This window comes from Rana temporaria, chromosome 2 (genome assembly GCF_905171775.1).
Source record: "Rana temporaria chromosome 2, aRanTem1.1, whole genome shotgun sequence".
NCBI classification, from domain to species: Eukaryota; Metazoa; Chordata; class Amphibia; order Anura; family Ranidae; genus Rana; species Rana temporaria.
In genome coordinates this window covers 188,309,561-188,331,049 of record NC_053490.1, presented here as the reverse complement: position 1 = coordinate 188,331,049, position 21,489 = coordinate 188,309,561, and the positions used below count along the sequence as shown (strand labels likewise).

General features: G+C 40.7%; 1 protein-coding gene across 1 annotated transcript in view; it reads right to left on the bottom strand.

Moving 5' to 3' along the window:
- Positions 1 to 1,067: 1,067 nt before the first annotated feature.
- TMTC4 (transmembrane O-mannosyltransferase targeting cadherins 4) overlaps positions 1,068 to 21,489 on the bottom strand; it is a 132,736-nt gene continuing 112,314 nt past the window's right edge. The window contains 2 exon segments of the mRNA XM_040336162.1: positions 1,068 to 2,063; positions 8,882 to 8,951. Coding sequence (XP_040192096.1) covers positions 1,921 to 2,063; positions 8,882 to 8,951 — 213 coding nt within the window. The 3' untranslated portion in view covers positions 1,068 to 1,920.

Here is a 21,489-nt window from a genome sequence, read left to right as displayed (position 1 = left end):
GTCTCAGCTGACATCCGACACTCCATAGCGATGCATGGAGCAGCTGTTTAGGTCTGCCGTCAAAACTGACAGGCGGACCTGAACGGTCCGTCCGTGTTAAAGGGGCCCGAGGCTGATATTCATGTAAAAAACCCACACACTGAACATTTTGAAAGTGGGCAAAACGATTTCTTGTTTTTGTCAAATTGTATTATTTAGTACCACTGGGTCCAGATAAAAGATCATGAAAGGCTCCTTATGTCTGAGGACCCCCATTGCAAAAACTCTGATGCAATGTCAACCCGAGAAAGTCGTCTTGAAAGACAAATCCTTCATCGGGCTAAACTAAAGCCTTGTACACGCGATCGATTTCCATCTGACAAATCCGTGGAATTTTGTGCGAAGGGCGTTGACTGTGAACTTGGTATGCATACAGATGGCAGAACCTTTTCAGCCAACATACACACAACTACGTGTTTTTTCAGCTCTTTCGCACCACACTTTGGGCAACTTCTGCTAATGTTGTCTGCTTGTTAGCATTGGTTTGGAGCATGCGTGTTTGTACTTTGGATTTTTTCCCAATTGACTTGACAAGACATTTGTTGTCGGAAAATTTGAAAGCATGCTATAAAACATTTGTCGGAAATTCCGACAACAGTTGTCCGATTGAGCGTACAAACGGTCAGATTTTTCTGACAAAACCCTGCCATCACACATTTGTTGTTGGAAAATCCGATCGTGTGTTCGAGGCTTAAGAGTGGTCAAATCTAGCACCAGACAAGTCTGGTAAATGAAATACATTAAAGTACAGTACATGTCCCCTTTGTTCTCAGTTTCTCAATCTTGCTTGCTACAAAGCCCACAGAATAGGTGGGATAAATAGGGGCATACTGCAGGTGTTCCCAGCAAAGCTTATGCCAGCATTCAGTCACCTGAAGGTAGTGGTGTATAACCCATGGTTTATGAATTCAGATCCTGTGTTCTGTACTGTATATAATTTACAGGTCAAAATTCCCATTTTTCCTTCATTCCATGATGCACTGGGTTTTGGGAGGTTTCGTTGATTCTGGTAAATAATAGCGTTCACATTAAGAAATCAATAAATCTATTTTAATGAATTAGGACATGCCTAAAGTTATGCTAAACATAGTGACACACTTCAGTAACAAAATGACATATCACAGATTTACACATTGTGGAATGCTAAGGTGCAAGAAAAACAGAACATGTAACAATTCTAGAGAAGTGGTTTACATTTACTATGAAGAGTGAAACAGCCTAGAACACAACAAAAAGATGGCAAGATTGATGAACATTTAGATTCATACATTTTCAAAAGGTAAACAAACAACATACTGTATATGCAGCTATGTCTATAAAATGCCCTGGATTAAAGGACTGCTAGAAGTATGCAGATACATAAAAAGGTATAACAGGCTTTTACTAGTCTTTATTTAACAAAGTAATAAATTGTATATATATATAAAAAAAAAAGAAGAAAACAGTTGTCTGAGTAAACAATGCCACTTTTAGGTTCAGCACACTCAGATGTCAGGTAAGAGTAAAACCTTCACAACTTTAATGTGAAGCATGTTGCTTCCTTATAACAATCTGCATAAACGACTTGCATTAAAGACACATGCGGCAAACATTTAAAAAAATAAATAACAGTACAATTGTTTACATCATTGGTGCCATGGGTGTAGCAAGCTATGCTACTTTTCAGAACAATGGTTTTATTTCATAGTCTACACTTTTGGGCAGAATACCAAACAAATCCTGGTTTGACAGCCATTATGGGCCGGCTAGAAGCCATCAATGCAAAATAGAAAGCAAAAAAAGCAGTTTTCAGTACAACCATAAAAACACACCATTTCAATACCAGATGTGTCTGCCAATGGCTGTAGTGTTCCTGGCCTGCTCCCCTATCTTGATTGTGTTTCACATCTGGCCTCTCTGTCCCAGCTTTCGTTTTAGAAGATTGTAGTTCTCTCTGGTCCCCAGAGCAGAAGGGTCAAGCTTCATGGAAATTTCATAGTATTTTTTGGCCAGGTCCAGATGTCCCCAGCGATGGTAAAGAACAGCTGAAACACAATACACTTTTTAGTATTAATCACAAATTTTTCTTTATCATGCATTTTTAAGAAAAAAAGTGTATTCCAAACACACATTAAAAATTGTATTTGCTATCTATATCCTTCATCTTGCAACTAATATAGTGGTTGAAACTACTGCATTTTAAAAACACCCTAGAATGAAAAGCACACCGATTTACTATTTAAAAAAAAAATTATATTCTCTATGGTTTTAGTTTTCAGGACCTGGCTGGAATCCTTCTTGTAAAATAATAGAGCAAGATAAGTTTTTTTTAAGCATACAATGAAAAATACATTGCCTGAATAAAGCATTGTAATTAAATTTAGTTATGCATATCTTAACTGTTCTTGCAAAAGCCAAACTTGGTCACTCTTACAAGTTTGCCTATAAGTCCTGTAATGCGACGGCCAATCTACAGTTGTGCTCATAAGTTTACATAGCCTGGCAGAATTTATGATTTCTTGGCCATTTTTCAGAGAATATGAATGATAACACAAAAACATTTTTCACTCATGGTTAGTGTTTGGCTGAAGCCATTTATTATCAATCAACTGTGTTTACTCTTTTTAAATCATAATGGCAACAGAAACTACCCAAATGACCCTGATCAAAAGTTTACATACCCTGGTGATGTTGGCCTGATAACATGAACACAAGTTGACACAAAGTGGTTTGAATGGCTATTAAAAGGTAACTATCCTCGCCTGTTATCCGTTTGCTTGTAATTAGTGTGTGTATATAAAAGGTCAATGAGTTTCTGGACTCCCGACAGACCCTTGCATCTTTCATCCAGTACTGCACTGATGTTTCTGGATTATGAGTCATGGGGACAGCAAAAGAATTGTCAAAAGGATCTGCGGGAAAAGGTAGTTGATCTGTATAAAACAGGAAAGGGATATAACAAGATATCCAAGGAATTGAGAATGGCAATCAGCGGTGTTCAAACTCTAATCAAGAAGTGGAAAATGAGGGGTTCTGTTGGTCTACATGACCGTGGTTTGGTTTCAACTAAAATTTCAGCCACATCTGCCAAGAAAATTGTTTGGGATGCAAAGAAAACCCCACAAATAACTTCAGGTGAAATACAGGACTCTCTGAAAACATGTGGTGTGGCCATTTCAAGATACACTATAAGGAGGCACTTGAAGAAAGATGGGCTGCATGGTTGAGTCACCAGAAGAAAGCCATTACTATGCAAATGCCACAAAGTATCCCATTTACAATACGCCAAACAGCACAGAGACAAGCCTCAAACCTTCTGACACAAAGTAATTTGGAGTGAGGAGACCAAAATTTTGCTTTTGGCCACAACCATAAATGCTTCATTTGGATAGGAGTCAACAAAGCCTATAATGAAAGGTACACCATTACTACTGTGAAACATGGAGGTAGATTGTTGATGTTTTGTGGGATGTGAGCTACAAAGACGCAGGAAATTTGGTCAAAATTGATGGCAAGATGAATGCAGTATGTTATCAAAAAATACTGGAGGAACATTTGCATTCGTCAACCAGGAAGCGGTGCATGGGACGTGCTTGGATATTCCAACATGACAATGATCCAAAACACAAGGCCAAGTCGACCTGTCATTGGCTATAGCAGAATAAAGTGAAGGTTCTGGAGTGGCCATCTCTGGCTCAATGATATTGAGGTCAGGAGACTTTCTGGGGAGAGCTCAAATGTGCAGTTCATGCAAGACAGCCCAAGAATTTACAGGAACTGGAGGCTTTTTGCAAGGAGGAATGGGCAGCTTTACCATCTGAGAGGAAAAAAGAGCCTCATCCACAAATGACTTTAAGCGGTCATTGATAAAGGGGGCAATACACAGTATTAAGAACTGGGGTATGTAAACTTTTGATCAGGGTGATTTGGGTAGTTTCTATTGCCATTATGATTTAAGAAGCGTAAAAACAGTTGACTGATAATAAATGGCTTCAGCCAAACACCATCCATGAGTGAAAAAAGTGTGTTATCATTCATATTCTCTGAAAAATGGCCAAGAAATCATGAATTCTGCCTGGGTATGTAAACTTATGAGCACAACTAAGCAACCATTAGGAGAGAGTGCACTCAAGTTAAATAAGTACTTGAAAAGGCAAGATTTGCATATATTGTAAGTTCTGCTTCCTACATCTCTGGAGGTTAGTTTGAATTGTCCAAATTTGTTACAAGCGTACCTTAAATTATTATTTTTTTTTTTTAAGCCAGCATTTTTTTTTGTCTGATAACAGTTCAATTACACTTTAGTATTTAAAGCTCTCATCTGCCCCGTGTCCCTTTAACCACTTAACAACCGAGGACGTCCTCGACTTTGTACAGTTATATCTGAATGATGCCTGCAGCTAAAGGCATCATTCAGATATCACCGTCTTCAGCCAGCGATTCTGCGTACGATGAGAATGATTCATCGTTCTTATAGGCAGCGGGAGCCCCCCCCTCCATCCGGTGCTTCTCCGGGCTCTCCTGTGCCATCGGGGGCCTGGAGAGCGAATCGGCTGGCTGGGAATAATAGAGATGGTCACCAGTCATCTCTATGACCGGAGGCCCAGGCGCGACATTATAACGTCACGCCCGGAAGTAAACAAAGCTGCAATCGCAGCTGTCTACATGAGATCAGGGATTTTTTTTCACGATCTCATGCTTGTAAGCCTGGAGGAGAGATGTGGGGTCTTATTGACCCCACATCTCTCCATAAAGAGGACCTGACACTGCGATTCCTATTACAAGGGATGTTCGTGACCCGGTCGGAAGCTCTGTGACCGCACCCGCGGACCCGATCGCCACCAGTATCCCGCAATCGGTCACCGGAGCTGAAGAACGGGGAGAGGTATGTGTAAACACCTTCCCTGTTCTTTATTGTGGCAGTGTCATTGATCGTCTGTTCACTGATATATGGAAAGACGATCAATGACGTCACACCCCCTACAGTTCGAAACACATTTGAGGTCACACTTAACCCCTACAGCGCCCCCTAATGGTTAACTCCTAAACTGCAATTGTCATTTTCACAGTAAACAATGCATTTTTATAGCACTTTTTGCTGTGAAAATGGTCCCAAAAATGTGTCAAAATTGTCCGATGTGTCGCAGTCACGAAAAAAATCGCTGATCGCCGCCATTAGTATTAAAAAAAGGTTTTATATTTTTGAGGGAAATTTATTATAGCAAAAAGTAAAAAATATTGCATTTTTTTCAAAATTGTCGCTCTATTTTTGTTTATAGCGCAAAAAATAAAAACTGCAGAGGTGATCAAATATCACCAAAAGAAAGCTCTATTAGTGGGGGAAAAAAGGACGCAGATTTTGTTTGGGAGCCACGTCGCACGACCGCGCAATTGTCAGTTAAACCGACGCAGGGCCGAATCGCAAAAAGGGGCAAGGTCCTTAACCACTTAAGACCCGGACCATTATGCAGGTTAAGAACTGCATAGTGAATTTTGGCATGATGATTGTTGATATACAGTTATTTTGATCAATGTTACCATGATGGCCTTTTCATTCAATAAAACCTGCACACATTGGACTGTGTAATGGTGAATAACATGGGCCAATAATGTGCAACATTTTATATCCATCTACAAAATCATATCAGAAAATGCATTAGGTAAAATTAGTTAAATTCAAAAGAAACCTGCATTAGGAAATCAGTAACCCCTTTTCTATCGGAGTACATCTTTAACCACTTAAGACCCAGGCCAAAATGCAGGGTAAAGGACCAGGCCCCTTTTTGCGATTCGGCACTGCGTCGCTTTAACTGAAAATTGCGCGGTCGTGCGATGTGGCTCCCAAACAAAATTGGCGTCCTTTTTTTCCCCACAAATAGAGCTTTCTTTTGGTGGTATTTGATCACCTCTGCGGTTTTTATTTTTTGCGCTATAAACAAAAATAGAGCGACAATTTTGAAAAAATTCAATATTTTTTACTTTTTGCTATAATAAAATATCCCCCAAAAATATATATAAATTAAAATGTTTTCCTCAGTTTAGACCGATACCAATTATTCGACCTATTTTTGGTAAAAAATTGCAATAAGCGTTTAATCGATTGGTTTGCGCAACATTTATAGCATTTACAAAAAATGGGATAGTTTTATTTCTTTTTTATAATTTTTTTTTTTTACTACTAATGGCGGTGATCAGCATTTTTTTTGGTGACTGCGACATTATGGCGGACACATCGGACAATTTTGACACATTTTTGGGACCATTATCATTTTCACAGCAAAATATGCTATAAAAATGCATTGTTTACTGTGAAAATTACAATTGCAGTTTGGGAGTTAACCACTAGGGGGCGCTGAAGGGGTTAAGTGTGACCTCATATGTTATGTCATTGATTGCCTTTCCCTATATCAGGGAACAGACGATCAATGACAGTGCCACAACGAAGACCAGGGAAGGTGTGTTTACACACACCTCTCCCCGTTCTTCAGCTCCGGGGACCGATCGCGGAACTCCGGCAGCGATCGGGTCTCGCGGCCACGGAGCTTTGGACCGGGTTGCGGGCGCGCACCAGTGACCCACAGCTGGGCATTTAACAATCACGTACAGGTACGTGATTGTGCCCAGCCGTGCCATTCTGCCGACGTATATCGGCGTTACTCAGCCCTTAAGTGGTTAAATGGTTGATCGGCAGCCCTAAATCTACCTAAACGGCACTGGAGTAGCCATCAGGAGGTCAATCCATCCAGAAATTGCTGTTTACTTGAGCGGTTGCTGATGCACTGCACCAAGCCGATTGCCGTGATTGGTCATCACAACATGCACACGGTACTGTTTAAAGTGTTGCTTCTTCCCCTTCCCCCTATAACAGTGAAGGAGCGAGATCAAGTACTTGTAAATGGGGAAAGAATGAATGAATCAGCGGCTGCAGATTATTTCATTCTGTTTTAGTGAAATCGTTTTTTTTTTTACCCTTTCATGTATCCACCCCCCCCCCCCCTTTTACACATACTATATTCAATGTACCTGTACTGAATATTAATACTTTCACCTCCCCTATCAATAACCTCTTCCATCACCATACTGCTTCACTTCCTCCGTGTATGATCTGCACATTACTATATCTAGTTCACCATTCTCAAGCTCTGTTTTTGACCCCCTCAATACCAGTTTCTTCATGTCACAAAAAAATAATATTCCCTTGGAGTATCTACCTTCCAAAAGAAGAATGTTTAGGGTTTTTATACAATTCTGTCATTTTTATTTTAACAAAAAGTAAGAGAAATATATATTTTTGTTCCTTAAAAAATAAAATAAAAAAACAGTGGTTATTAACCAGTTCTTGCTTGAGCTATAGCCGAAAGACTGCTACAGAGCGGGCTTACAATGCTGCAAGGGCTTCCATGGACGACCTCCCATGCTAGCGTGCTGCACTCTGATCGCTGAGTCCTTTAAACTCAGCTGATCACAGATCTGGATAAAAGGGCCAATCATAGCAGCCTTTTACCACGTGATCAGCCGTTATCCAATGACACCTGGTCACATGATGTAAACAGAAGCCGGTTGTCAACTCTTTTTCCCTCCCGCTTACAGCATGAGAACAGAGGACATCGGTGCCAATATTGCCCACCAGTGCTACCAGTTAGTGCCCATCAGTACTACCTCATCATTGCCACCCCTCAGTGCAGCCTCATCAGCACACATCAGTGAAGGAGAAAAATTACCTGTTTGCAAAATGTTATAACAAACTAAACTGATTTTTTTTTGTCTTTTTATCAACAAGAATACCATCAAAAAAGCTCTATTTGTGTGAAAAAAAGATAGAAAAGTCATTTTGGTCTAGTGTTGCATGACCAAGCAATTGTCAAAGTGTGACAGGGCTTAAAGCTCAAAATTGGCCTCGGCAGGAAGGAGGTAAAAGTGCCCAGTAGGCAATTAGTTTAATATGTAAGCTCTGTTTAAAAATAACAAACGCTTCTAAAATGCGGCATGTACACATGGTAAAAGTTTTTAAACGTCGGTTACTATCTGTCAAGCTAAATCGTTCAGGAGAGGTTATAAAACGTCCAAAGTACATTAAGCCTCAGGCACAGAGCTTTTTCTACAAGTTAGTGAGAAGTCCTCAGTACTGCTACCTAGCTAGCTTAGCCACACGTGGCTCGAAGAAATATATGCTAAAAGCAATACCATAATTTTCTGTGTCCATTGATTTTATAGACTTTTTAGAAACATGCCCATTGAAGGTTAAATTTCTTTAAAATGTTCACACAAATTTATATAAAAAGACTTCTGTTAAAAACATTGAAAACTTTTTTTACAATGCTAAATGGAATAAATTGCCAAACACAGTGGTCTACAATGATAAATAGAATATATTGTGCTAATCAACACCTAATAACTGAATTGACCCAAGGATCTTCTATGCTTTGCCCTGTCCACTTTCTCTGCAGTGCTTTTTAACTCAGCGGGTCTTAAAAACTTTGACAGGATTGTACTATAAGAAAATACAGGCCTCAAAAGTCCTCTCCTATTTTTTTTTATTCTATTCATGGGGTTTCCTAAATAAAGGATCTGCACCAGGGGTCTTTACAGTTATAACAGTCATCTCCACATAAAAGGAAAAAGCTTCACTCCAATCGCTGGGCCTTTTGTGCACACATATTTTTGATTGAAATTGATTTTACCCCTTTCAATTACAACACAGTGAGAAAGAACTGCTAAACATATGCCTTTTTACATTCCTTTCTTGACATTGTTTGATAATTAATTTCCACTCCATCACTGTGAAAATATCTCACAGTTAATGTCTAGAGTGTGACATTTTTTCCATTAAATGAATATATTAATGATGGAATCAAAGCCTTACCCAAATTGCCATGATAACTTGCAGATGAGGGGTTAGCTTCAATAGCCTTAAGGAACAAACTTTCAGACTCCTAAAATAAGACAAATAGAAAGCAAGTATTTTTCTCAAAGGACAATACAATACATTTTGTTAGAAAAAGTAAATATTTGTATCAATAAAAAAATATGTAATCTAAAAGTATTCACATGCATTATGCCAATATTACATATCAGTATAAAGTGCAAAATAATTTCCCTTTGTGATCAATAAAAGTATTCTGCATCTGAATACTGTTGGTAGATATCATGTAAAAATGCAATCTTACCCTAAAGACAATTAAAAATACTGCCCTCATGTGGCCAAACCATCTCATGTAAATTACAGAAAGCTTGTACAGAAATCTTGCAAAGCATCATAAAGTTAACTAAACCTCTCACATTTGTTTGCAACATACGAAGGATATTAAAAAGTGTGCAGTCAAATCGGCTCAAACAGTAAAATCAAACCATGACGTATGTAGCTGTGTGGAGCTTGCATAACCAGCAATGTTGTGCAGCTACCAGCAACAATCAACTGTGTAGAACGCTAAACTGTTAAAATCTATGAATAACTGGGTACCTTGGCAAACCTCATGTAGTTGCTTTGCGTTACTGAATTAAACCCACATTATACAAGGAAAAAAGTGAAGCTTCTACCCAATATATTGCCGCAGCCATGTTTGTAGTTAAGATTGGGATAGCAAATACTCAATGTTTCTAACAAAAAAAGATATTGGGCAGTAAATGAACATAATCTATTGAGTTCTCTGTACTTTAAGGCTCCATGTACACGAGACGTTTTTACAACTGCTCCTAAATGGTTAAACTTGACAGATAGTAATCCATTTTTAAAACGCTGCGTTTGCCACGTTTGCATTTAGAAGAGTTTCTAAAAAAAAATTAAATGGCCAAAAACGCCTATAAAATGCAAACGCGACTAAACACCAGTACCACGTTTAGCTGCGTTTAGCGTCTGAAACGTGGAAATCTCCGGCGTCTGAACTCAATTTTTTGCTTTCAAACAAACGCTATTAAAAGCAACTGCCTAATAACGACTAAACGAGACTGTGTATATGGTCACATAAGATAACATTGAATGTGTTCAGGGGCAGTTGAAAAAAGCATCAAACAGCCCCTGAACGGGTGTTTAACAGCAGCAGTGTACATGAGGCCTAAAAGGCTTTTATATTATCATTTGCTGCCAAATAAAATGTGGTTCCTACAGAGAAATGACCAGCAGAGCCAACCCCACATCTGCATTATCGAGACAGTCTAAAATTATTGATAGAATCAATGCTGCTGGTGTCTGAAAACAACAATCTGGGCTGCAAAATGCCACATTTATGGTGACACATAGATACTTCATTCTATCTAGCAAGGCATCAATCGATGCTTATTGCCTATGCCATTTTTGTTTTTGCACAGTAAAGTGTATGTAAACCCTCTTCTTGTAAAACAACCCATTCAGTTTAAAATATAAATTAAAGGCAAACCATTTGTGTATAGATATACAAAACTATAACTCTCCCCCCCCCCTTTTTTTTAAATAAGTGATTAACCACTTGCTTACTGGGCACATAAACCCCCTTCGTTCCCAGGCGAAATCTCAGCGTCCGGCACTGCGTCGCTTTAACTGACAATTGCGCGGTCGTGCGACGTGGCTCCCAAACAAAATTGGCGTCCTTTTTTCCCCACAAATAGAGCTTTCTTTTGGTGGTATTTGATCACCTCTGCGGTTTTTATTTTTTGCGCTATAAACAAAAAAAGAGCAACAATTTAAAAAATATATATATTTTTTTTACTTGTTGCTATAATAAATATCCCAATTTTTTTTTAAAAAACTATTTTTTTTCTCAGTTAAGGCCGATACGTATTTTGACGTATTTTTGTAAAAAAAAAAAAAAAAAATCGCAATAAGCGACTGGTTTGCGCAAAAGTTATAGCGCCTACAAAATGGGGAACAGAATTATGATTTTTTTTATTATTTTTTTTTTTTACTAGTAATGGCGGCGATCTGCGATTTTTATTGGGACTGGGATATTGCGGCGGACGTATCGGACACTTTTGACACAAATTTGGCGCCATTCACATTTATACAGCGATCAGTGCTATAAAAATGCACGAATTACTGTATAAATGTGACTGGCAGTGAAGGGGTTAACACTAGGGGGTGAGGAAGGGGTTAACTGTGTAGCCTGGGTGTGTTATAACTGTGTGGGGGGAGGGGGGTGACTGGGGGAGGGGACCGATGCTGTGTCTCTATGTACAAGAGACACAGATCGGTCTCCTCTCCTCTGACAGCACGTGGAGCTCTGTGTTTACACACAGAGCTCCACGTCCCTGCTGTCACCTGCCGTGTCACCGACGATCGCGTGTACCCGGCGGACATCGCGGCCGCCAGGTACACGCATCGGGTCTTCGGCGATGCGTCGGGACAGTTTTTACCCGCCGCGCGCCACCCAGTGGCGCGCGCGGTTAATGCACATAAAAGGCCGTTTTTAAACGGCCACTTGGCACTTGAGAGCCGCGCTGCGGACGTATTTAGTCTATAGCGCGGATCTCAAGTGGTTAAGTTCCCTCTGTTCTCAACTGCATAAGAGCTGGGGGGAGGAGAAACAGCAGTACAATGTGTGGTCAAAGGAAAGCAGAGGGACTGACAGAAACACCAGGGATTGCACACAATGAAAGCAATATGAAAAGAACAGAATCATTTTTCATACAAGTACATAATACAGCAGGTACACATCAGGAGTATGACAAGTTGGGTTTACTAGAAAGCTTCCGGAGACACAGGGCTACAATTGAGGACCCAGTGGACTTGCCTTTCCCATCCAATTATTTCCAGACTCTAGTAGTGTTACTACCATTGGCCATTTTCCAGAGCCTTTTAACATCCTTGTATTTCATTAGCTGGGGGTAGTTTTTTAATCCGTGGGAAGCAGAAAACGTTTTTAAAATAAGACATTAAGGAACATTATGAGGGTCCAAAAGCAGTCCAACTGAGGGGTTGGCAACACAGAAAACAAACAGCTAACAGCACACAAAAACAAACAAGGGAACAGAGAGGGCCCTGTAGCTTACGGGGCCTCCTACTTGCTACCAAAGCTATCATTCTGCTGAGGCCTGAATGTCCACCTGGTAAAACTTTCAAATCTGTACCCGAATAGCTAAAGACCTAGGAAGTACTAAATGGTTTAGGGGAGTGCACCCCGACCTAAGAAGGGGAAACCTTGCCCTTGAATTCATAAACCTGGATAACCAGTTGTAGAATTCACTCAGAGATAGAGGAAGGAGTTGTCAACTGACCCCTGTGGGGGCCTTCTGGAATGACAAATCTAGAGCTGGACTAATAAAAAAAAAAAAAAAAAAAAAGCTGTACTGTAGCCAATAAACCTCCAAGAGCATGTTGAATGTTGGGATAGATAATCACTGATACAACATATAAAAGAGAACATTTTATTATAAAGGTAAAAAACATAAGAACAATTTTACATTCATGTCGAAAAATCACTTGTTACATTGAAGCATATTGAACAGACACTACCACTCTCAACATGTTTCGCTCGGCAGAGCTTCCTCAGGAGATTCCGGTGTGGAGTTTTTGATGCTATAAACAAGTGAAATAAATGCTCATGTTGAAATTGGTTTACACAAACACGTAGATTGGCATATATACAATATGCAAATGTATTGAGAAAGATATACAAAATATCAAATACAGGGCATAGAAAAATTAATACTGTATATATACGAGTATAAGCCAACCCGAATATAAGCCGAGGCTCCCAATTTTACCACCAAAAAAAATGGGAAAACGTATCGACTTGAGTATAAGCCTAGGGTGTCCATCTGCATGCCTCGACTGACGTTTAACATGGGAGTCTATGGAAGGGGTGCCCGGATTTGAAAAATCGGTGCTCCCCAGTCTTAGGTCCCCCAGACAAAAAACTTTGCACACTTTAGAGGAAGAGTGGGTCTACATGTGTGCCATGTGGGGTCCAGGGGACCAATGGATCGACCGTTACCGGGTCCCCAAATTACCCGGGAGATCAGGCGCAAAAAGGTGACTCGAGTATAAGCCGAGGGGGGCATTTTCAGCAAAAAAAGTGCTAAAAAAAACATGGCTTATACTCGAGTATATAGGTACAGGAAAAATTAGCCTTACCAGAGCTGCTCTATATCAATGTGTCACTTGTGATTAAGATAGAAAAATACAAGTTTCATGCGTGCACAAAGTATGATTGTATATTTCATGGCCAACAGGTACATGTTGAACCTTTCCAGTGGACTGCCAATTAGATCATTCATCGTATGGATTGGGTCTATTAATTTATGTAATTTTTGAAATCATTGTAATGCCCATTTTTCTATTCATTTATCTCAAATATCTATTGTTGCAAAATTATTCTGTGTACAATTATGCCCCGTCTTCTTTGTTTTCATTCTATCCCTTCCGGTTTGTATGGACGCCCGGGGGACACGTATTGGTCTGTTTTCCAATCAATATTCTGACAAATTTGAGCTCGATTAGGGATGCCCACCTTTGTACCCTTAGTTTATTTTGTTATCCTTTAACCACTTAACAACCGCCGCAAGTAGATATACGTCGGCAGAATGGCACGGCCAGGCACATCAACGTACCTGTACGTGCCTGCCTAGACGTGGGTCCGATCGGGACCCCCCCCCAGTACTTGTGGCGGTCCGGTTTGCTGTGGGAGCGATCCGGGATGAGGGGGCGTCTGTTAGTTTCTGGCCACCCCCTCACGATAGCTCCCAGCCAACCCCCTTCCGCCGATGGGCTTCCTCTGCCTGTGTAATGTAAACACAGGCAGAGGAAGTGATGTCATCTCTCGTCCTGTCAGTATTTTCATCCGGCGAGAGGAGAGAAGACATCACAAGTAAGTTGCACCAACAGACCACTGACACCAGTGACACATAGGCACACTTAACCCCCCCAGTCATCCCCCGATCACCCCAGCCCCCTGTCACAGTGTCACCGATTGCAGTGATCATTTATTTACTGATCACTGCATTTAGTGTCAGTTGTGATAGTTAAAAGTTGCTGGGCAGTTAGTCTTAGGCCCCTTTAGGTTCAGGGTAGCCCCCTAACAAAGGATTTAACCCCCTGATTGCCCCCTAGTTAACCCTTTCACCCCCTATTGCCAGTGTCACTAAGCAATCGTTTTTCTGATCGCTGTATTGGTGTCGCTAGGTAGCTAGTTATTTTTTGAGGTTCGCCGCCAGGTTTTTATAGCGTTAGGTACCCCCATAAATTTTCGAAATAAAGGTTTTAACCCGATTGCCCCTAGAGTTAACCCTTTCACCAGTGATCACCGTATAAGTGTCAATGGTGACGCTGGTTAGCCAGTTAGTTATTTAGGTTCGCCGCCAGGTTTTTATAAAGCGTCAGGAACCCCCATATATTTCCTAACAAAGGTTTTAACCCCCTGATTGCCCCCTAGTTAACCCTTTCACCAGTGATCACCGTATAAGTGTTACGGTTGAAGCTGGTTAGTTAGTTTGCTGTTTATAGCATTAGGGCACACGCCGTATATAACCCAATAACCCCCTGATCGCTCAGCGATCAGGGGGTTAAAAATAAATAAAATGGAAGGAACAGTTTACAAATAATAAAAAAAAAGCATCCCTGTCCCACCCTGCTCTTGCGCAAAGGCAAACGCAAGCGTCGGTCTGGAGTCATATGTAAACAGCAATTGTACCATGCATGTGAGGTATCACCGCGAAGGGCAGATTGAGGGCAGTTATTTTAGCAGTAGACCTCCTCTGTAAATCTAATGTGGTAACCTGTAAAGGCTTTTAAAAATGTATGTAGTTTGTCGCCACTGCGCATTTGTGCGCAATTTTAAAGTATGTCGTGTTTGGTATCCATGTACTCGGCCTAAGATCAGCTTTTTTATTTCATCAATAATTTGGGCAATATAGTGTGTTTTAGTGCTTTAAAATAAAAAAAAATAAAAGTGTATTTTCCCCCCAAAAATGTGTTTGAAAAAAATCGCTGCGCAAATACTGTGTGGGGAAAAAAATTGCAACACCCACCATTTTATTCTGTAGGGCCTTTGCTTTAAAAAAAAATATATAATGTTTGGGGGTTCAACTTCACTTTCTTGCAAAAAAAAAAAAAAAATGTTTTTATGTAAACAAACGGTGTCAGAAAGGGATTTGTCTGCAAGTGGTTAGAAGAGTGGGTGATGTATGACATAAGCTTCTAAATGTTGTGCATAAAATGCCAGGACAATTCAAAACCCCCCCAAATGGCCCCATTTTGGAAAGTAGACACCCCAAGCTATTTGCTGAAAGGCATGTCGAGTGCATGGAATATTTTATATTTTGACACAAGTTGCGGGAAAAATAAATATATATAATTTTTTTGCGCAAAGTTGTCACTAAATGATATATTGCTCAAACATGCCATGGGCATATGTGGAATTACACCCCAAAATACATTCTGCTGCTTCTCCTGAGTACGGGGATACCACATGTGTGAGACTTTTTTGGGAGCCTAGCTGCGTACGGAGATACATTTTTGATTTCACTCCTCTACCTATCACAGTTTCGGAAGCCATAGAATGCCCAGATGGCACAAAAAAAAACCAAATGACCCCATTTTGGAAAGTAGACACCCCAAGCTATTTGCCGAGAGGTATGGTGAGTAGTTTGCAGATCTCGCTTTTTGTCACAAAGTTTTGTCATTATTCAATCACTTGGGGTGTCTACTTTCCAAAATGGGGTCATTTGGGGGGGGGGGGGGGGTGTACTGCCCTGCCATTTTAGCACCTCAAGAAATGAGATAGGCAGTCATAAATTAAAAGCGGAGTAAATTCCAGAAAATGTACCCTAGTTTGAAGACGCTATAACTTTTGCAAAAAAAACAATAAATTGCGATTTTTTTTTTTACTAAAGACGTGTGGCTGAATACATTTTGGCCTAAATGTTTGACTAAAATGTAGTTTATTCGATTTTTCTTATAACAAAAAGTAGAAAATATTTTTTCAAAATTTTCATTTTTTTCCGTTTATATCGCAAAAAATAAAAAATCGCAGAGGCAATCAAATACCATCAAAATAAAGCACTATTTGTGGGAAGAAAAGGACGCAAATTTTGTTTCGGTACAACATTGCATGACCGCGCAATTACCAGTTAAAGCAGCACAGTGCCAAATTGTAAAAACTCCTTTAGCTGCATATTGGTCCGGGTCTTAAGTGGTTAATGCCGTTTCTGTTGAATCGGTACATGCAGACTTGTTCTGCATTTTTCCTTTTTGCTCACTCAGGCTATGTCCCACTGTGTCCATCTCCTGTGGGCATTAGATTTTTAAACATGGCCGCCGTAGGCAGGATGTGTTCCAGCGTCACCTATGCATCGTCAACAAACTTTGGCGCATGCGCGATGCACTTCCCTTACAACGTCCATGACATGGCGGTGACGTCAGACGCTGCTGTGTCAGAAGAGGATTTAAACGGCGGCATTTACCCACGATCCTCTGTCGGAGACACTAAGGAAGAGGGGGGGAGATAATCTCTCTCTAGATCCCCCTTCACTTTTTTGCTTCTCCCAATACCGGTAAGATAAATTTTCTATATATGCTACAATTGGCTTTGTCCTTTTTATAGACATTGCTCTATATTATTGATAAGATTGAAATATTGTCCTATATTTGATTCCCCATCTGGTCCTTTTAGGTTTTTTATTCTGGGAGCTTCAGCCTGTGGATCAGTCGCCCCCCCCCTTTCTTCTCCATCTTGGGGTGCTTTGACAGACCCTGGATGAATATTTACTTTTACTGCTGTTCAGTAAATCTCATCAGCACAATCCTTGAGCCTGAAATTGTTTCAATCTCTTTAATTTAAGGCAATTACCCCTTTTTTCTAATTATGGATAAATGGGTTCCCCTATTTCTAAACATTAGAATATGGTTGTGATTTTTTATATATCTATACATTTTCCTTTTTATAGTTTTTTTCCTCAGAAAAAATCTTTGAGATTTTTTTGTCCTTTTCTGCAAACCGTGGAATATGAAACTTGTATTTTTCTATCTTAAATCACAAGTGACACATTGATATAGAGCAGCTCTGGTAAGGCTCATTTTTCCTGTACCCATACATTATTTTTTCTATGCCCTGTGTTTGATATTTTTCTCAATATATTGTATATATGCCAATATACGTGTTTCTGTGTAAACCAACATGAGCATTTATTTCACTTTTTGTTGTCTGTAGCATAAAAAATGCCACACTGGAATCTGAGGAAGCTCTGCTGAGCAAAACATCTTGAGAGTGGTAGTGTCTGTTCAATATGCTTCAATGGAACAAGTGATTTTTCGACATGAATGTAAAATTGTTCTCATGCTTTTTACCTTTATAATACAATTTTCTCTTGTATATGTTGTATTAGTGATTATCTATCCCAACATTCAACACCTTTAAAGTTCTGAGGTTCGTGACCTCTTGTCCCTTAAAAATGTTTTGTTTAATTCATTGGGATGTGGTGTTTAATTTGACTTCTCTGTCTTACCTTGTCTATTCTCCAAGAGCATGCACTACGTCCACACAACAAAGAGAAACCTCTTGCATGTTTTGGTGCTGGACATGAAAAGTCTTGGTTAAGGCGGATTGGAAGAAACCACCTTGGGAAGAAAGAAAAAAGGCCCCAAAAACAACCTTGTCCTCGTGAAACACAAGAACGTTTCTTTAAGGGTCAAGCCTGCCAACTCAGAAACTCACCTTGCAGAAATGATAGCAACAGTGAAGGCGACCTTGCGAGTGAGAGTAGACAGGGAAATGTACCTAATAGACTGATAAAAGGTAGTCTCCGAAGGGCTGAGATCCCACGGAGTCACTGGGGAAGGCATAGAAGGTACAATATAAGCAAAACCCTGTATTGAGGCCTTCACTAAGTAGTAAAAGGCAAGCAGCCTTTAAAATAGAACTGCTATGCTTGAGATTTAACCCTTGATGGTACAAGGCCACATTGTGATCAAATTGAGACCAGAGAAAAGAAGATGTCCCACAGAGTTCAGAGATGGCATTTCCTCAACTCGCACCAAGAACACCTTCCAAGTGCAATAGTAGACCATACAAGAAGTGACTTCCTAGTCTTTAAGAGGAATGGGATAGCTAAATCTGATATAGGCCCATATCCCCCAGTACCCAGGCTTCCAAGCAGTTAAAGCCAGTGATTGACAAGCAGAAGGGTAGACAATGCACTGGAAGAGAATATCTGATGCCTGATGTCCTTCTTATTAACTTATGACATCAATGGTTAAAGGGAATAGCCGCTCCAGGTGGGAACCCAAATGAACATCCACTGTTGCAGACAACTCAGGTGCAGGCAAAGCACTTAGCAAAGCAGGAACAAAGATTGTCTCTGGACAGCCGCACACTGAACAAATTGTAGCCTTTATTGAAAAAGGGACAGCACTACAAGTCACAGCACCCAACTGCTGACGCGTTTCGCACTAACACTACTGCTTAGTCATAGCTCAGCTATGGGTTGGGTTTTATTTTACTTCACTTTGCTGTGACTTGTAGTGCTGTCCTTTTTTCAATAAAGGCTACAATTTGTTCAGTGTGCGGCTGTCCAGAGACCATCTTTGTTCCTGACATCAATGGTTGTTAGGATACCAGCGACTGGCCTTTCACAGTGTCCAAGACTGTAATGCTGCACAATAAAATCCTGTGACTCTGTGTAACAAAAAGGCAGGCTTGATCCACTGGCTGGCTTGTTGACAATTTTTGGGCTATTTAGAAAAATGTTTAGGCATTTTGCCAAAGCACCTTTGAAAATGGCACCCTGGTTGAAAGAGGCTGGTATAGATACTATATTATATTAAACAAGAACCCCATCAGCTTCTTTCTTTCCTAAGGACGTTTTAGAAAGTATAGGCTGCAAAAAAGAAGCCTGGCCTTTGAATATCCACATAAACAGTTAGAAAAAATGTTTTCTGGGGAAGGAAGACACTGGACGGAGCGCATCCAGGATTAGGCCCAGATATCCCAAGGGATGGGTCAGATCCTGCACTGATTTTTGGTGATTTAGGATCTAAATCTCTGCAACATCAGCATCCGCATTGTCTATGAGACTGAGATGACTGTTACCATAGCAGAAGATCATTCAGATATGAGAAAATGGGGATACCCTGAGAGCAAAAACAGGGGCTAACACCTTGGTAAAGACCTGAGGTGCAGGGAACAGGTCAAAGGGAAGGAAAACAAACTGGTAATGTTGTGTGCCCACAGCAAAATTAAGGAGGCAGTTGACATGCTGGAAGACAGGGATATGAAATTATGCATTCTTGAAGTCCACAGATGCCAGAAGATTTCCTGGATAAAAGTAAATAAGGACTGGCCAAGCAGATTCCATACAGACTTCTTGAACTTGAAGGAATTTGTTGAGAAGCTTTAGATTTAGTATGAGGTGATTGCCTCCCTTTGCCTTGGGAATAGTGAATAGGCTTTATGACAGAACTAAGTTCCAAGCTTGAACCCAGAGGCCTAAGAGAAATGAAATGAAATTAACTCTGTCTCAGGAGCAGATTTTTAAACTTGGGTGCTTTTGCCACCTTCTTCAGGGTGAAAATAGTTCCCTTTTCCCCTGTGGCTTCCTAGATATAAGAGCCCAAGGATTCACAACAGGCATAGCAGTTTCTGCAAGCCCCTAGCCCCTAAACACAATATTCGATAGCATATCGCTGAGCAAAATTCTTGGGAGGAGTGAAGATCATCCCAGGATGAGGCAAGTCACCTTACAATACAGATTATTCACTTACTGACCGCCCCATAGCAGATTTATTGCTACAGGGCGGCTCTTCTGTGCAAGATCACGTATATATACGCGGTTCTGCACTTCCGCCTACATAGGGGCACACGTTCCGCTGGTGGGGACGCTTGCGCTGTGATTATTCACAGCAGAAGCTGATCTGCGGGTGAGTGGCACTTGATGTCCACCAACACCCACCGATCGTTGGACAGAAACTCAGACTGGAGATCGCAAAAACACTTGCTAGGTATGTCATTAACCCTTCGATTGCCCTAGATGTTTAACCCCTTCCCAGCCAGTGTCAATAGTACAGTGACAGTGCATATTTTGAGTATTGATCACTGTTAGTTTCACTGGTTCCCATAAAGTGTTTGTGTTCGATTGTCCGCTGCAATATCGCAGTTCCGCTATAAGTCGTCCATCGACACTTTTAAACTAGTATATATAATGAGACATTTTTTGAGAACCCAGGTTAGTAACTTTTGTCAGGGTCAAAGCACTGTATCAATAAGTACAGAAATAGTATCCTTAATTTTGGACAATACATCAGAGCACTAAACTTCCTTATGTACCAAGTACTCTGAAACAGGACAAGTAGTATCCTCATTTATCTCTTAATGAATTATCACAACTTTTATATTGACAAATGGGACAAAGTATATGTAGCACCGTGTGCCATCTTCCTAGGTGCCCTGTAAGACTAGCTACCATGTCAGACAGGGTGCCTATTGGTGCATAGCAGCTTGATACTGCAAATATACATCAGCTTTGTTAGCATCTGCCTGTCTCCACCTCCCAGTACTCGCGCAAGGCAAGCATTGGCATGAGAAATGCAGAGGGATGCAAGATGCGTCAGCCACACCCCCCGCTACATTACTGTTGCTTACCTCAGGAAAATGATGGGAGTAGGAGACAGGTGCTTACTAAACAAGCAACCATCTACTTAGTAGCAGTGGTGGGGGTTGGGCAGGTGTGCCCCAATTGGGGGGGGGCATCCTATCCAACATCACAGTTAGCATTACAGGGCAACTAGACAGATGGGACAAAGTGCTACATGTGGCATGAGGAATTGAATTACGTAAAAATAAAATGCCAGTGGGCAGCAAACGTTGATCAAAAAAGTGCAAGTAAGCCTCCCGCATGTCCAAAAAGTTCTGGTAGGAGGGAGGCAATGATTGGCCTGGCCCTTCTTTTTAGAGAAGCCTATCCAGCAACCACTTTACAACTAATTTTATTTTCTCCATCAGCTCATTCCCCTCAGCTAATACCTTTTGTAGCACTTGACCTTCCCTCTTTGATTGTAAGCTCCAACAAGCTGAGCCCTCCGATTCCTCCTGAATTATATTGTAACTGTGCTGTCTGCCATCATATTGTAAAGTTCTGTGCAAACTGTTGGTGCTGAATAAGAATAATAAAAATAGACAATTCACCCTAAACCAATTCCTCAGAAGGAGAAAGGAGGAGGGATCTACAGCAAGGACTCGCAAAGGAAGACTAAAACTGGCTCATGTGCGATTCCTATTAGCTTTAACTTCTAATAGTACCAAAATTCTGCCCATGAACTAAGACACTGTGGCCAAAAAATCCTCCCTCAGAATAGGAGGAAGGCTGTAGGAGGAAAGCAGAGTGTCAGACTGATGACACTTGGCCAAATGGGGTTCTAGGGCCCTATCGAGAGAGATTACCATACTAAACCTGAAGTGAGTGGAATTCCCTGACTGAATCCTAGTGCTCTTGTCACTTAGAGTATATACCATTCACCCAGATACCCCTAAAAGGGTCTTCAGGGACAGGGCTTCACTGTTGGCAGACCAC